The sequence below is a fragment of the Protopterus annectens genome, chromosome 11.part0 (genome assembly GCF_019279795.1).
Source record: "Protopterus annectens isolate FY-2018-M chromosome 11.part0, PAN1.0, whole genome shotgun sequence".
In the NCBI taxonomy this organism is placed as follows: domain Eukaryota; kingdom Metazoa; phylum Chordata; order Ceratodontiformes; family Protopteridae; genus Protopterus; species Protopterus annectens.
In genome coordinates, this window is record NC_056745.1 from 543,180,989 (window position 1) to 543,198,759 (window position 17,771).

General features: G+C 46.2%; 1 protein-coding gene across 1 annotated transcript in view; it reads right to left on the reverse strand.

The window, feature by feature from the left end:
* CAND1 (cullin associated and neddylation dissociated 1) overlaps nt 1-17,771 on the reverse strand; it is a 2,253,229-nt gene that overhangs the window by 2,089,949 nt on the left and 145,509 nt on the right. The window contains exon 5 of the mRNA XM_044088050.1: nt 2,639-2,895. Within this exon, the coding sequence (XP_043943985.1) occupies nt 2,639-2,895 (257 nt within the window). The remainder of the gene's footprint in view (nt 1-2,638; nt 2,896-17,771) is intronic.

Here is a 17,771-nt window from a genome sequence, read left to right on the forward strand (position 1 = left end):
TGCTGATCCGCGGAAGCTTACAAAATACAGTCTTGTCTCTCTGGGATTGGTTTGATGGAATCAGGAGTCTTCTAAGTCAGCTGCGTAATCAACTTAGACAGTCAGCGGGTGGAGAGAGCCAAGAAGATTGATGGTTGGGCATGGAAAGCCTCTAGGTTTACTGACTCCTGTGAGGAAGACTGCTGGACAAGTACAGCCACCCCTCTGTTTAAGGATCTCTAGAATGTCAAACGAGACATCTTCCAGGGGTGACCTAGGGGAACCTTCCCCTTCATCAAAGTCAGTATCTTCTATGTATGAATCTTCAGGGGAGTCTAAGTGCTTCCTCTTGCATTTTCTCTTCAGAGATACCACCTCGGTGGGATGGGCTGGGGAGGTGTCTGAAGAGGTCATGGCCACCATGGCTGAATCCTGAGGTTTCAGTCTCCGCTGTCCCAAGGTGGAGGCAGCTCTGGGTGACAGGAAGGGTGGAGATGCTGTTCCAATGAGAGAGGTATTAACTGTGACCCCATAGGGGACAAGGCCCTCTCCATGGCCCGGAAAGCAGGTCCCCATAGAGGAACTGGAGCCCAGAATAAAAACATACTCCTTCAAAACAAAGATCCCATCCCACACCGAGGTAGCCGCTCCCAAGCCTGAAGCCAAACTTATGTCTCAAGAAGAATGGATGGCTCTTGACAAAATCTGTGTCGATCTACGCTCTCCAGTACCGACAGCAAAGCCGACCCAAAGAGGTCTCTGGTTCAGACAGAACCAGAGAGCTGAGCATAGTGATTGGTGCCGGAGACAAGGATCTCACCAGCACCGAAAGAGTCAACACCGGGACTGTTGGAACAGTGAACTCCAAATGTTAAGTTGGAGTCAGAAGAAGAACGAGAACCAGGTTAGAGACATGTAAAGTTCCACAGCCAGAAGTAGAAGGAACCAAAGAAGTGGCTAAACCCCTCGCCACCAGGAGCTGGTCCACCAGCCTCAGAACATCGGACTCTGTGAGGCTCTTGGTGGAACAGACCAAAGAGACAGTCGCGGACCGGGGTTTGTCTAAGAATGGGCTTGGCTGTCAGTCTACAAAGGGATCTATTTTTGGAGAATATCATGTTTGGGCAAATCTTTTAATGAAAACTCCTTCGGTTCTGAGACCGCTGGAACTGAGGAGGGGGAGAATGTCTGATCCAAAGTAGTAGTGGGTGTCGAAATCGTCAGTGCAGAGATCAGCATTGATGACACAAATGCCGGTAGTTGCTTTCCATTCAGTTCTGCCGAAACTGTTGGAACTGGCAAAGACTTGGTCTTTTTATAGCCGGTTCCGACGAGACGGTTGAAACAGAGTGGCTCCACTTCTTAGACCCCTCATGTCTGGATGGAAAGGAAGGGGAGCCAATGTCAGTCTTAGAAGCTATAGATATGGCCTCATCAAAGCTAGATTTTACCAGGCCTTTCAAGATGAGCTTATTTTTCCTCTCTGCGAAGGCCCAGTAACTAAAGCAATGACAGATGGCACAGTCTTCTTGAAGGTGTACTGGGTCCAAGCAGTAGACACAAGGAGTCAGAGTTCGGCAATTTGCGATTACATTTCTGGCATCTCTTGAAGCCAGAAGTACCTGCAGTCTTCTGAGCCATGTCAAAAAAGTGCACACACACACACACACACACACACACACACACACACACACACACACACACACACACACACACACACACACACGAAAGGAAAGACTGAGTAACTTTTTTCTTTTTTAGAAAAAGAAAACAAACCAACGATGGTAAAAATGATTTACCAAAGTGGTAATAAGATAGAGGAAAAGGGAAGAGAGTTACCAACAATGCTATGGAAGATTACCATAAAGGTAAGCAAAGGCAGGGAGAACTATTAATGATGGTATTCAGGAGAAAAAACATTAATCGTGTCGAGGAAAGAGGAGCTAGGTAAAAGAATACGATTTTAGAGAAGTAACTACTCACAAAAGAGTTAGAAAAAACTAAATAACATTTACAGTTATAAGAAATGGCTAGCTCAAGAGCAGACAGGAAAAGAAGGCTTCTGGCACAAAGTGACAAATGAGATCAGAGGTAATCTTGAAAGCAGCATTCTAGGTAGAGCTAAGCTCGATGAGTTTTTGGAATGTGCAAGCTGGAATAACGGCAGAGTTGGTTCCGAGATATGGAACCGAACCCACAGTCAAGCATTAAGTGAAGACTGACATCAGATCCAGTTTTTTGTACCTGGAATAAAGTTAGTTTTACATATTACACCAGTGTGTCGTATTCTTGTTTTTTCTACTGCACAAGTGCTGGAGCTTCACCTGGTGGTTTAGGTCTAAGGTTATTCAAGTCTTCACTGTGTATTATCAGTGTTCATCTTTAGAGCTGTTGGGTTCATTGGATTTGCTACTCATTTGCTGGAATTACTTCCTTACACTATGTGAGCCTCTTGTGTTGGAAAACTTGAACTTAGTATAATGCAGTGCAAGCAAATGGAGCTTTTCTCCCCGGGCCTCTGCTGAAAATGGGTATTACCCAGTCAGACTTTCCTGGTAAACAAAGACAAATAACAGTTAATGAAGCATGAATCTTCCTTAAGAATTAGATGTGAAGAATGATTTAAAAAATAAATAAATAAAACATTGGAGTGTCTTACCAATTCTATGGCCTGCCTGTCTGCTGATGGCGGCAATACATTGTATGTAAGTTCTGGTTGTTGACATGGAATCATTCTTTGAAAGCTCTGCCAGTAGGTGCTCAATAAGATCTACAAATACCAAATTGCCGCAGCTCATAACTAGGTGACCAAGGGCAATGATGGTTCGTTTCCTCACTGCAAGTCTTGGACTAGTCAACTGAGGAAGAAGGCAGCTCAGAATTGATGGGTGGAAATTTACCAGCAGACCCCCTTGCCTAGAAAAGTAAAAATAGAGCTTAACAGGGAGGAAAAGAGACTAAAATACAGTATGGCATAAAATCAAACAAATGACAGTTATTTCTATCTGAAAGGTTAAGAAAGAAAAAAATAAAATACCTACCATAGCAATTTCCTGAGGGTACACAGGCTATACATACTGGCCAAGTCTAAATAAATCTTCTTACTGCATGGTGTACTTCAAGGTAGATGGGAAAAACTCTCCAGCAGCACTGTTTTCATGGAATACTGTCCAAGATATTTCTCTCACTTCTACCTCAGATTCTGAAATCTGAATTCAATCCTACTAAATCGGGATATGCTGGGATAAAAAGTCCATAGAGTCAGCTGTTTCAAAATGGTCAGTGTCGAGACTCTTCCAACATAAACTTCAGGTCTCAGGCTGGATCCCAAGATGAAGTACAAATTTCAGGATATATTTAAACCCACAGTGTCTGGTGAAACTAGTGGAAACACTGGCAAATAAGCAGAAACTGCAGATACATGGATTTCAGAGGATACACACAGACGTGCAATAATTTTTTGTGGACAAAGAGCAAAAACATGATAAAATGCTCAGCCATGGAATAAAGATGTGCAATAAGAAAATGGCAATAATAGCAGGAGTAAACCTGACAGTAACTGAATGGGAAATGCCATCCATAAAGAACGGACAGTGTAAATGAGATCATGCAAGCACAGTACTAAGCCAGGAAAGGATGATAGCTTTTGGTGAATACCATGGCAAAAAGGGTAGCTGATATTAGGAAAGTTTTGTCACATATCATGCCACTATACAAATTCAGATTGCAGCAGATAAAGGGTTGGGGACCAAAACAGATTTTGCTATTTCAGAAATGGACAGAGTAGTACAAGTGATTAAATGTGCTCCAGACTGCTGAAAAGCTAGCTACATTGAAAAATGTATGGAAACATAATGAAAGATATAGAAGGATGACTAAGGGAAAGAAAGCAAAAACAAGTCCAAGTAGTTGAGAGGTCAAATCATTACAGGCAAAGAAAAAAAAAAAGCTTGTAAGCATATGACAGACAACCAGAACAGAATATGACTAAGATAAAAAGGTAGAGAACAAAGGCAAAAATGGAACGGAAATGAGCATTATTGTTCAAAAAGATTATCCATGTGAAGGAGTAAAAAAAGAGAATTAGGACAAGAAGGGGGAAGTAGAGTTGTTTAAGAACTTACCATAAAAAGAAGTTATGTCCTTACCATAACGTTCCATGCGAGTTGTTCATCTCGCCTTTTTGTTCTTACATGTGGGTCGGAGCCGATCCCTCGGCTCTGAATTGGCCACTTTTCAAGCTCAGACTCTCAGAGAAGCTCGAGACCCAGTGAATATCCCATGATGCCCTGCTAAGAGTCCCCAGATCTAGTATGCTGCAACTAAGACAGCCTACCAACAGAATATGACTATAAAGTCTACCTACTCAGGTAACTACAAGAGTAGAAGGATAGACGAGCAGGAATGTATAAACAGACCGACAGCTGAACCAATCTACCAAGGCAACCATCTCACTCGACTGGAGGGGGAAGGTGGGCGGGAATTTAAGAACAAAAAGGCGAGATGAACAACTCACATGGAACGTTATGGTAAGGACATAACTTCTTTATGTGAAGTTGTTCTACCTCACCGTTTTGTTCTCACACGTGGGTAGCGTCCCAAGCACCCTAATCCTGGGTGGCTCACGGGAGAACATTCCTGAGCACAATGGAACCAAACCTAGCCCTATCCCTGGAGGTCTTATCCACTTTGTAATGAGTGATAAACGTATGAGGTTTTGACCATGTGGCAGCTGCACAGATGGCATCTAAAGGCAAGCGAGCTGCATGAGCCAATGATGTAGAAACAGCTAGTGTAGAATGGGCTTTGACGGTTTCTAATGGCTGATTAGTGGAAGTATAAATGAATCTGATGCAATCAGAGAGCCACTTAGAGTGAGTTTTGATACCGAGCAACCTTTTCTATTGTCTGCATAAGACACGAAGAGTTGGCCCGATTGTCTGAAATCCTTCTTTCTATCCAGATAGAACCTCAGCTGTCTATGTACATCAAGCTTGTATAACATATATTCCAGTTTGTTGGCATGCTGTTTGAAGAAGGTTGGGAGCACAATGGATTGATTTAAGTTACTTTCCGAAGAGATCTTGGGAAGAAAGGTAGGATTAGTTCTGAGGGACACTATCAGGGTGAAAAATCAAATATGGGAGTTTGACAGACAAGGCATGAAGTTCGGAGACCCTACGTGCAGATGTGATGGCTACCAGGAATAGTGTTTTCCAAGACAAAAACTTTACATGACAAGATGAAGCAGGTTCAAAGGGAGCAAGCATCAGTTGGGATAAAACCAGATTCAAATTCCATGGGTAGACAGGATGCCTAATAGGTGGCCTGAGATGGTGGGTTCCTTTTAAGAATGCTTTACAAAGCCTATGCGACACGATGTTAGAGCCGTTGAAGCCCACATGAAAGTTTGAGATAGCAGCCAATTGAACTCTAATGGTGGCAGCAGCCGCGCCATCATGGAACAATGACGACAAGAATTCTAAGATGGTATGGATAGGTGCTACATAAGGGTCAGTGTCATGTTGAGAAGCCCAGTGAACAAATCGTTTCCATTTGCTGTTATATAGTTTCCTGGTAGATAGCTTGCGAGATTAAACTATAATATGTTGGGCCGCAGAAGACAACTCATGTGACCTGGCAAATGTGGGAATCTGAGCAGCCAAGCTGTCAGTTTCAGGGACGTGAGGGAGGGGTGGAGAACTCCCGACGAATGAGTCAGAAGATCCGGCACTGAGTCCAGGATCCATGGTTCTTCCACTTGATACTTCCGCAGGAAGGGAAACCAAATCTGCCGAGGCCAAGACGGTGCTATTAAAATCACAGTCCTTCCCAGACTTTTGGCTTTCTGCATGAATTTGGGAATTGGAAGTATTGGCGGAAAGGCATATAGAAGACCCGGGGGCCAATCGTGTAAGAGCGCATCCCTCGGTTTGTTCCCTGGTGGAGGATAAAGGGCAAAGTAGCTACTGCATTTGGCATTCATCGGAGACACAAATAGTTCGCAGCAAGGCTGGCCCAATCTGCAGAAAATGTTTTCCTCCACTTGTTGAGAGACCACTCTTGAGGCAACAGCATGGCTCTGCTTAGTTTGTCCGCTATCACGTTGGATGATCCCGGGATGTGCGTTGCTATCAGAAAGCGTCTGGTGGATACAGCCCATTGCCAGATCCTTAGGGCCTCCCGGCATAAAGGGTACGATCTGGTTCCCCCTTGTTTGTTGATGTACCAGACGACCGACATGCTGTCCATCTGGATAGCAATTGTGCCTGGAGGAAGAGAGTCTTGAAAGTGTTGCAATGCTAGGAATACCACTCTCAGCTCTAGGACATTTATATGGAAGTGCGTTTCCATGATTGACCAAGTGCCTTGGACCGTCTTTCCCTGAAATAGCCCCCCCCCCCACCCTATCAGGGGAAGCATCCGTGGTCAGTGTGGCTGTGGGTTGGGGAAGAACGAAGGGACGTCCGATTGTCACTTGGTCGCTGTTCAACCACCAACTGAGATCTTTCTTGCAGAGATTGGTTAACCGGATCTCGTGCAACATGGGTAGTTGTTGGTAAGACCATTGTGCGAAAAGTAACCACTGGAGAATTCACATGTGCATGCGGCCTAACGGAACTGCTATCAATGTGGCTGCCATTGTGCCTAAAAGCTGTAGTATCTGGGATGCTGGAGCTGTGTTGTGGGCTAGGAGACTGGATAATTAGAACTTATGTACTCACCATAACGTTCCATCTGAGTAGGTGACTTCATTCGGATGCAACCTGTGGGTATCGGATCCGACCTCAGATCCGAGCTGGCAATTCAAAAGCTTAGGCTCCGAGCTCCTAGCTCCTCCCTCTTACCCATAACCCCTTGCCAAGCCCTGACTGACCTCAGATTGAGTTTGCCTCAAAATACTGACTACAGTACACGAAAAACAGCATAAATACTCGCTCTATAAAGGTCAGGGGGATGGAGGGGGGGATGGTTGCATCCGAATGAAGTCACCTACTCAGATGGAACGTTATGGTGAGTACATAACTTCTAAATCTGAAGTAGGAAGACTTCATTCGTCTGCAACCTGTGGGACAGAGTCCCCAGCTACCTGAATCTTGGGCGGCCGTCATGGAAGGATGTTTCGGAGCACCGCTGAGCCAAAGGATGCTCTTCCTCTAGAAACAACATCCACCTTATAATGAGAAATAAAAGTATGAGGCGAGGCCCAAGTAGCTGCCGCGCAGATATCATCCAATGATACACGGGACTTAGGCGGCTGACGTGGAAACTGCCCTAGTAGAATGAGCCGTAACCTGAAGTGTCATATGCCTGCAGAATACAATTAGCAATCCACTTAGATAGTGTGACTTTAGATACTGCTTTACCCAGAGCAAATTTAGCAAAGGAAACGAACAGCTGATCTGATTTCCTATGACCAGCTGTTCTGTGAATATAAAAACGTAATTGTCTATGAACATCCAAGGAATGCAATTTGTATTCTCCTTTGTTTGAGTACTTGGGAAAAAACACAGGTAAATTGATTGATTGGTTAATATTAGATTCAGAAGAGACCTTCGGAAGAAAAGATGGATTGGTCCTGAGGCACACCCTATCAGGGAAGAAAAAAAGGTAAGGCGGCTTGACGCATAGAGCCTGAAGCTCAGACACTCTTCTGGCTGAAGTGATAGCTACCAAGAAGGCAGTCTTCCAGGAAAGGTACTTTAGATCTGTAGAAGCTGCAGGCTCGAAGGGAGGAGCAGTAAGGGCTTGCAGAACTAAAGACAAGTCCCAAGGTGGTACAACCTCCTTGACTGGAGGCCTCAACAAAAAAATCCCTTTGAGAAAGGTTTTGCATAATTTCGCCGTCATGAGGGGAGCTGTCTCATGACCAATGTGATAATGCGAGATAGCTGCCAATTGTACCTTAATCGTGGAAGAACTTGCCCCTTGATGAAAGAGGTCTGTTAAAAAATCCAGCACCGCTGACATAGGTGCCGAAAGGATCCAAAGTTCTCTGTACCGCCCAAATAGAGAATCTCTTCCATTTACTCCGATAAACCTGCCTGGTGGAAGGTTTATGAGCTGCCACTAAGATGGCCTTGACCTGTGATGAGATACCGGGAGTCCTAATCAAGGATGGAACTGGAGCAGCCAAGCTGTCAACTTCAGTGTGCGCAGATTGGGAACCGAAATTCCCAGAGGGTGGGAGATGAGATCCGGAATTGGATCCAGAATCCAGGGTGGATTGATTTTGTGAGACCATACAACGGGGAACCAGGGTTGACGAGGCCAGAACGGGGCAATGAGAATCATTCTGCTCCCCAAACTGTTGGCTTTCTGCAGAAGCCTCTGCATCAGAGGAAGTGGAGGGTAGGCATAAAGGAGACCGGGAGGCCAAGCATGCACCAGAGCATCTCGGAATTCCCTGGTGGGGAAGCAGAGCGAAGAAATTGTCGCATTTGGCGTTTGAGGGAGAGGCAAAAGATCGCAACAGGGTTGCCCCAAACGGCAAAAATCTTCTTCGCTACCTGAGGATTGAGAGACCACTCGTGAGGAGAAAGAATGGTGCGACTGAGCTTGTCCGCAAGGATGTTGGACTTTCCCGGAATGTGCGTTGGTACCAGAAAGCATTTGGTGGAAATTGCCCATTCCCAGGCTCTCATGGCCTCTCGACAAAGGGGGTAAGACCTGGTTCCTCCCTGTTTGTTGATATACCAGACTACCGACATGTTGTCTGTCTGAATCGCAATAGTCCCTGAAGGAAGAACGTGGTGAAGTGCTTGCAACGCTAGGAGCACCGCCCTCATTTCCAGGACATTTATATGCAATGACGTCTCTGTGGGATTCCACGTGCCTTGGACAATCTTTCCCGCAGAATGCCCCCCCCACCCGAGGCAAGAAGCGTCCGTGGTCACTGTGGCTCGGGGAAATGCAGCACAAAAAGGTCTCCCTGCCAGGGGCTCCGGAGAAAGAACCCACCAAAGAAGGGAGTCCCTGCACACCTTGCTGACCGCAATCGGAGCGTTGAGAGAGGAGCAAAGAGGGGACCACTGAACCTGAAGGGTCCATTGAAGAACCCGCATGCGTAAGCGAGCATGAATGAGAAGCGGAATAGCTGCCGCCATAGAACCTAGGGCCCTCAGGACCGAAGCTGCAGTTGGAGATGGTTGCAGGACCGCTGCTACATGACACTTCAGGTTGGCAATTCTGTCTGGAGTGAGGAAGGCTCGCATTGATCTGGTGTTTAGTCTTCCTCCTATGAAATCTATAGCTTGTGTGGGGTGCAGTAAAGATTTCTCCCAGTTGATCGTGATGCCCAGCCTGGGGGCTAGTTGAAGAAAGTAGTCCCTGGCTGAGCACAGAAGATGCCTTGATGATGCCGTCAGGAGCCAGTCGTCCAGGTACGGAAAGACCTGTAATCCCTGGAGCCTCAGGTGGGCCGCTACCACCGCTAGAACCTTGGTGAACACCCTGGGGGCTGAGGTGAGACCAAAGGGGAGGACCCTGAATTGATAATGACTGGCTCCCAGCCGGAAGCGAAGAAACCTCCTGGATCGTCTGTCCATGCGAATGTGGTAGTACGCGTCCTTGAGGTCGATGGAGCACATCCAGTCGTTCTCCCTCAAGAGGGGAAGTATAGATTGGAGGGTGACCATCCGGAACTTTTGCTTGGTTACTGACAGGTTCAGCTGGGAAAGGTCTAAGATTGGTCTTAGGTTCCCCGACTTCTTTGGCACCAAAAAGAACCTGGAGTAAAACCCTAATCCGGTTTGATCTGGGGGGACGCGCTGGATAGCTCTTTTTCCTAGCAGCTGCTCGATTTCGACAGCTGCCGCCTCCCTTTGGTCGGGTGGAACATCTGGGAGGCTGCGAGATCTGGGAACTTTGTACAGTGGGATTGTATAACCTCTGGATATCACGCGAAGCACCCAACGGTCTGATGTAATGGACTCCCAAGAAGTTAGGTGCCTCGAGAAACGCCCCCCGACTGCCTCCAGAGACGGACAGCCGGGCAACCCTTCAGGGCTGCTGCGTGGGTCTCTCAGAGAAAGGTTCTCTGGACCCAAAGTTTCTAGGAGCCCCCTGCCTCTAGGGCGGCGACCACCCTGTCCTCCTCTGCCACGGGAGGGCTGGTTATCCGGAGCAGGTTGGGACTGCTGCGATTTCCGGAACCACATCTTCTTCTGTCCCTTTTGGTTCTTCGAGAAGGACCTCTGGGGAGCTGAGAAGCAGACTCCGACGGCAGACAGCGTCTTCCCGTCCTTTTCGCTCTGGACCAGTGTTTCGCGAACAGTCTTGCCAAACAAGGCAGAACCATCAAAGGGGGCATTCGCGAAAGTCGCCTTGAAGGGCTCTGCGAAATCACAATGGCGGAGCCAGGCCTGCCTCCTCATGACTAGGCCTGCTCCGCTGGCTCTAGCGGCTCCCTCGGTAGCATGAGAAAGTAGCCGCATAGATGTGTTAGATACCGATCTAAGAGTGGCCATTCGGGTGGAGTATACCTGTTTATCTTCACCCGACATGGACTCTGGGGGAGATGCAGCATATTCTTTAATCAGATCCCGCTGCATCCTAATGACATGTGCCATGTAGTTCAGCGCTCTCAAAGAGAAGGTTGCTGAACTGAAAACTCGCTTCCCAATGCGATCCATCGAGCGGGACTCCTTGCCCGGAGGATGCATAGAGGGACTCTCCTGGGCCAATTCCCTCTTCGTGGCTGCAGCCATCATCATGGCATCTACTGGGGGGCCCTTGCTCCAGTGAGTGCGGTCCGCCGGAGGGGAAAGGATGCGGTCAGGACGCTTGGGTACAGGCTCAACGGTGTCCGGATCCTTCCACGCTCTGATGGATATAAGATCCACCAGAGGGTCAGCAGGAGGGGACACCCAAGAGGTAGATGGGCCCGCCTCGAATGCCTCCAAGAACACAGACTCGTCTGAGGAAGCCTTGGGGGCAGACCACCCCCCCCTGATCCTTAACATCTCCATAATGTCTCCAAATGAGAAGTCTTCAGGGGGTGACTTTGGGGAGCCTTCCCCTTCATCCAAATCTGTGTCTTCGGTAACGGACTCGGGGGAGTCCTTGTGCCTCCTTTTGCACTTGCGCTTCCGAGGTACTTCATCGGGGGGGCTGTCCGAGGAGTACTCTTCCGCAGTTGGACGTTCCAAGGGAACTACTTGGGACATCGAGGCGGGCTGTCCCTGGGACCGGCTGGTGGGGGCCTGGCCCAACTGCAAGGGAGTGCGGGATGGAGCCGTGGCAGGGACCGGGGGTCCGGACGTCCTCAACAGTGCCCTTTCCACTACGTCGAAGGCCGAGGGGGAGCCAGCTTCTCTAAACCCAGAGAGCCGACCCCCACTCGGATCCGACGCACGGATCGGAGTCGGAGCCGAAACTGTCGGATCCGAGAGACCGGTGTGCTCCGACCTGGACGGAGCCGAAGACACACCAGCTCCCTCGGATCAGAGGCTCGGTCCTCGGCTCCGAGAGGTCGGGTCCGAAGTACCCGAAGCACTCAAGGGATGGGACGGATCCGAGGTGCGCCGACCTATCGGATCCGACCCACCCCCGGATCCAACTCTGCCTGGCGCCGACAGCTCCGAACCCGTGGTATGGGTTGGAGAAGGAGCCAAAGGGGCGAAAAAAAGGGGTCGAAGCCCCTCCCGGATGGGGGGGGGGGCTAGGAGCACTCCCATTTGCATTTGGGCCTGGGCCTGGATGAATTTCCTCATCATCCGGTCCATATCAGCTTCACTCATGGAAAAAGTTGACCTGGTGGAGGCCACCGAAGCGGACCTAGAGAGCCGCCTCGGAGACCTCGTAGAAGGGCTAGCCTCCTCCTCCTCGGGCCCAGGAGAGAACCGAGGGGAGTGGAGCCGAGGAGGAGGAAAGCTAGAAGGCACAGGGGAGGCCCGCTTAGATGGAGGAGCTGAACTGGAAGTTTCGGCTCTCCGTTTGTGGTGCCGCTCCCTGTGCCTCTCCTTCTCTCTCTCCCTAGAGGACTCTTTCTCCTCCGGCAACTTAGAGGGAGGTCGAGTCCCAGCCGGAGGGGGAGAGCCCACAGCAACAGGTTGTAGAAGGGGCAGAAGCCGAAGCGGTATCTGGAGGTAGAAGTCCCGCCAGCACCAGCTTCGACCTCCGCTCCCTCAAAGCCCGGGGGTTGAACCCTGCACAAATAGTACAACCAGATGACAGGTGTTCAACCCCCAAGCATGACTTGCCCAGTGTGGCCATCCGCTGGGGACAGCTTATGGCCACACTCGGTACATTTAGAGAAAACAGCCTTATGGGCTTCAGACATTATAAACCCTGAAGGCCTAAAACAACACACACACACAAACTACGCAAAAACCCGTGAAAACTTAAATAAAAAGAGAGAGGAAAGCCTAACACATTCAACACTAATAATATAAAGTAGCAACAAAGAGAATTTTTAAACTTTTTCTGTCAGACAAACTTATCTGTCACCAAAATACGCCAGGAGCTCAAGAATCCGTCGCAACTTGAAAGCGGCAAACGAAATCTGAGGTCAGTCAGGGCTTGGCAAGGGGTTATGGGTAAGAGGGAGGAGCTAGGAGCTCGGAGCCTAAGCTTTTGAATTGCCGGCTCGGATCCGAGGTCGGATCCGATACCCACAGGTTGCAGACGAATGAAGTCTTCCTACTTCAGATTTGATTTTTTAGAGTTATGATTCTTGACTGGGGCAGCCTGATCATTGCATCAACGGTGTCCAGTTCCGCTCCTATAATGGCAATATGCTGCGATGTTGATAGCGCAGATTTTTCTAAATTTAGGGTTATGCCCAACTGAGAACAAAGGTCTATAGTGTAGTCTCTTGCTTGGATTAGTTGATACCTGGAGGTGGCGGTGAGGAGCCAGTCGCCCAGATATGGAAACACCCGGAATCCCAACCGTCTCAGGTGAGCCGTGACCACTGCCATACATTTGGTGAACACCCTGGGGGCTGTGGTGAGACCAAAGGGCAGGGCTCTGAATTGATAATGACTGGCCCCCAGCCAGAAACGCAGGTGATCTCTGGATGATCTGTCCATTTTGATGTGGTAGTAAGCATCCTTGAGATCTATAGAGCACATCCAATCGCCCGTTGCTAGGAACGGGAGAATCGACTGCCGCGTGACCATCCAGATGGACGTATGAGTTTAGAACAGCCTGAAGATCCCTGAAAAAGTGACTGGTCTACTAGTAAGGGCCAAGCAGGACATGGTAAGAAGTCCCAAGGTCCTACCCATTTGGTTAGAGCGAGAGAGAGAGAGAGAGATACACGAGAGCCAAAACAGTGATCAGTAGGACATCTACTGTAACGGTTAGGTTTTACTGCTGTAATGGTAACTTTTTACATAACTGCTACATTCTGACAAATTACTATTTTGCAGTATTCCAAACAAATGGGTGATTTCCAGAACTGAAGGGAACTTTAAGTGGGGTAGGTTTGTTGATACAGGAACTGTTCAAGAGGCCAAAGAAGACTGACCTTGTAAAGACAGCCCTGGACCTTAAAAAGGGACATCAATCCTATAGTGTTTAGTGAAGGTGTGTGGCAGCTTCCAATGTAGCTCTGGCATCAACCCCTTTGTAGAAGGCCCCAGAGGAATTCCACTGCCCTGGTAAAGTGAGTGAGGGGACGAAGGCAAGACTGTTCCATGTAGATTATAACAAAAGGGGAAGCACTTACGAGATCCAGTTTGCAATGGTTTGTCTAGATACTGGATGACCTGGTTTTGCATCTATGAATTAGACAACGTTGATCTGACTAATGAACAGATTGTGGTGTTGTCCAAATAAAACATGATTTGTCTGAACATCTAGAGTGTGTAGGAGCCTTTCCCCTTGTTCTGTGGGTTGGGGAAGAAAGTAGGTAGACTGATGGCCTAGATGAGAAACAGCTGTTCACTACTTTTGGCATGACAGAGCAATCAGCCCTCAGGGCTACCTTGTGAAAAACAAGAAAGGGAGGAGTGGCCATGAGTCCTTGTAGCCCTGAGACTCTCCTAGCAGAAGTGGGAGCCAGAACAGTCTTCCAGGTAAAGAATTTGAAATTTGCTGAGGATGATGGCTCAAAGAAGGTAGACAGAGCTTTTCCAGCATGAATCTGAGGTCCCAAGGAAGAAGTACAGCCTTCCTTGATGGTTTAAGATGCAGATCCCCTTTAATGAACTTTGACCTCAGGTCTGGATATAACAGGTAGACTGAGGGGCAGACATGAATTCTGATGGAGGAGGAAGCCAGACCTGCATCCATGAGTGTGTGCAGGGAGCACATTTTGACGTTTGGCCATTTTAAGAAAGTGTTTAGCACACAGACAAGAGATTTAAGTATGGACCTCCATTGCCCCTCTTTTCTTGGTACTAGAAGTGTTTGGAGTAAAACCCCCTTCCTACCAATTCTGTGGGTAATGGTTCTATAGTGCCTTGAATCTGCAATTCTTGGCATATGGGTTGTAGAAGACAAGCTTGGTTGTGTGTGTGTGGGGGGGGGAGGGGGGGCTGCCATTCAGTGGAAGCAGTTCTTTTAAAAACATAACCCTTTTTTTTTTTTTTTTTTTTTTACAATAGAAAGCACGAAGAGGTCAGTAGTGATTTCTTTCCAGAGTAAAATTGAATGAGTTAGCCACTGAGAAGGGGGCAGAACAGGACCAAGAAGTGCTGGGTGGGTGGGGGTGATTATTTAGAGATAGTCACAGTGACTCTGCCCAAAGGGGTCCTCCTAGATGTGGGATCCCTCTGTGGTCTCTCTGAAAACCTCTTTGCGGGTGCCTTATGTTTTTGCATCAGTCTACTGTCTCTTCTAAGAAAAGAAATGGACTTGGGTGGCCAGTTTCTCTGGTATCTAGGCACAGAAGTTAGCAGAAAGTACAGTTGTGTACACTTACCATAAATGTAGATGTTAGAGTGTATTCACTGTTGCAGTCATCAGTTGTGGGTTATAGCACATAAAACTACGAGCGCCTTCCACAAACTTGGCAAAAAATGAATCACCACTCATAAAATATAAAAAAGAACCACGTTTATTCCAATACGATAAGCGCTTTCACTACATAGCTTCATCAGACCATAAAATAAACTGATGGCAAAACATTTAAAAAGTTCAAAGCAACCAATAAAGATCTCTTCAATCACATCACATCCTGACTGGAGTGTAATACATTGCTTCAAGGCCGCTAGTGGTTAAACTATATATTGATTTGATATAAAAATAAAATCACTCAATGTATAGGTTCATGTCCCTAACAGACAGTAAAACTGATCCAATTACAAACTTAGATGCAATATATATTTTCTAAATAATCATGCTTCAAATAAATTACATAAATCAAAAGTCTGTAATTATATCCAAAATGCAGACCATGTTACTGCTACCTACGCTGGTACAAAACAGTTCATATTACTTAACAAATCACATATTTGGCATGTACATATACATCATTTCCAAACTGAGCTTAGTTAGCTCTAATATATTACATGTAAATACTTAAAATCTATAGTTAGTAAACTCACGTGTAAAATTACTTCTATTGGGTTATGGACACTGATTTTTGCATGCCCAACAGTCTAATGATATGTACCATGTTACTAAAAACACATTCTTTTCAACTCCACAGCCCCAGCGAAGCGTTGTGCATAAGCGCACAAAACTTAATATATCTTAATGACAATTAGAGAGACACCATTCATCATTAAGATCATATCCAGGCAAATCTATGTTAAGGATGGACTACAGATGCACAGAAATGTCGACACATTTCCGTTTCTAAACAAAAATGGATATGAAAGTAAAACTAAGGTGAAACAGTGGCTAGTATTGTTTCAACCCACAGTGCTCTTTGATAAAATCAACATAAAAGAAAATAAATCAAATATACCTTTGATATGTAAAAACTACGCCCCTATGCTAAGTGGGCAATACTATAAACCTCATTCTTCTATCATTGCATAATGAGTACAAAAATTAAAAAAACAAAACTCTGTAAACCTAGGCAACAAGGGTAAACCATACTTAGCTATATGCCTACCAAATACTTCATTTACAATAACAGTTAAACAACTTGAGTGTAACTGTGATGTTACTGTGTTTAAATAATAAAAATGTACTCTACAACTAACTAGAGGAACACTATGATTAGTAAAAGGGCTGTGGAAACTGGTGAGAGGCCAATAAACATCCATAAAATCGGGCTCATAAGGCCACGTCAGCGAACTAACCTATTGAAAATATTCATTATATATCTATATCTATATCTATAAACATATACATCACTTCTAAAAAGGCCCATTTAGTTCCCTAGTACATGCAAAATGAATAATACATCTTTAAAGTTAACCAGTTCAGACATAGGGGACATTGCTCCCCATAACTCAAATTGTACCTCTATTAACACCAGATGCACATTTGCTATCATAAAAATCATAAAGATCATCTTCCACCATTTTGGCAAATGCCTCATCCAAGGGGTGTGGGTTGGGCATGTATAGACTAGGACTCAAACTTACTTGAATTGCCCTGAGTAGTATCAGCAAATTCAAATTTAAGCATGACACTGCGACTGAAACATTTAATATTCATCATGGTATCTGTCAAGTCACTACATTTAGTAGGAATAAGAGAGAGTCCCTTGTTCACGACACTTAATTCCTCTGGACTAAGGACACGTCTGGATAAATTCCAAACTAGGGAGCTCCCCCGCCTGGCTCCACATTTTCTTCAATGAGTGGCTGGGCTGCCACTCCAATAATTTCCTTTTCTGCCTCCCTCTGCTCTGAGAAAGGGTCCTTATTTACCCCTTCTCTGTATTGATAGGGAGTGGAAAATGGGGAAAGGCAGTACTAGTAAGTTGGTGCAGAAGAAATGTTAATGGCAGTTACATTGCTGAAAGTGTTCTTGGAACATACATCACGCAAGTCTGATTCCCTTGTCCATCAACAGAATTGACTACGGTGTTATCAGTAACATCTTGGACAGCTTCTGTGGATTGAATAGGCGAATTTGAAATTATGGCAGACTCAAACACATCTGTAGATGGAACAACCATGCTCTGTTCATTATGGGGAGCATCAATGTTCACATTATTAGGGTTGCTGGAGTTGATAATGTTTCTATTGTCAGCTGAAACACTGGTGTAGGTAACCCCAGCTCCTGTGTTAACATTTCGTGCTGAGAGTACATTCTCACCCCTTAGCCAAGTGAAAACGTGTCCTCTTTCAAAATCACATGCATCTCTAGCAATTTTATTTTTTCTGCTGTATGAGCATTCTTTCATAAATTACTACACCGTCTAACATACTCTCCAGTATGTGATCTATAAGTATATGTGGAAATTTAGTATACAGTTTCTCTTGTTGCACTTTGATGGAGGCTCTCAACGAGTCCTCTTCTGGTTTGAAGAGATCATTTAACAAAGTCATATACTTAAGGCTCACCTCTAGATTAAGTTGTCACCAACTGGCAAGTAAACTCTGGATATTGAACCCCATAAGTAGGCATTTTTAGTACTCAGTCCTCTCGGCACAATCTTACCTTAAAATGTCGTCTCTGTAGTTGTAACAGTTTAAGTTTCAAAAAATCTCTTTCTAAATTATCTGCAGCTTGCCTTAGTGCTTCCAATTCAGTTGCATCAGTCATATCGGCAGAATCATTACGCAAAGTAAAATATAACAAAGGATTCCCCTTCTGTATAGATGCAAGCAGCAAACCTGTCTGGAATACTCCTCACCACCTCTGCAAGCCTTCCAGATCTATAATCAAGCTCAACATCCATGATATTACCACCTTCTGCCATGTTCCTCTCTGGTACA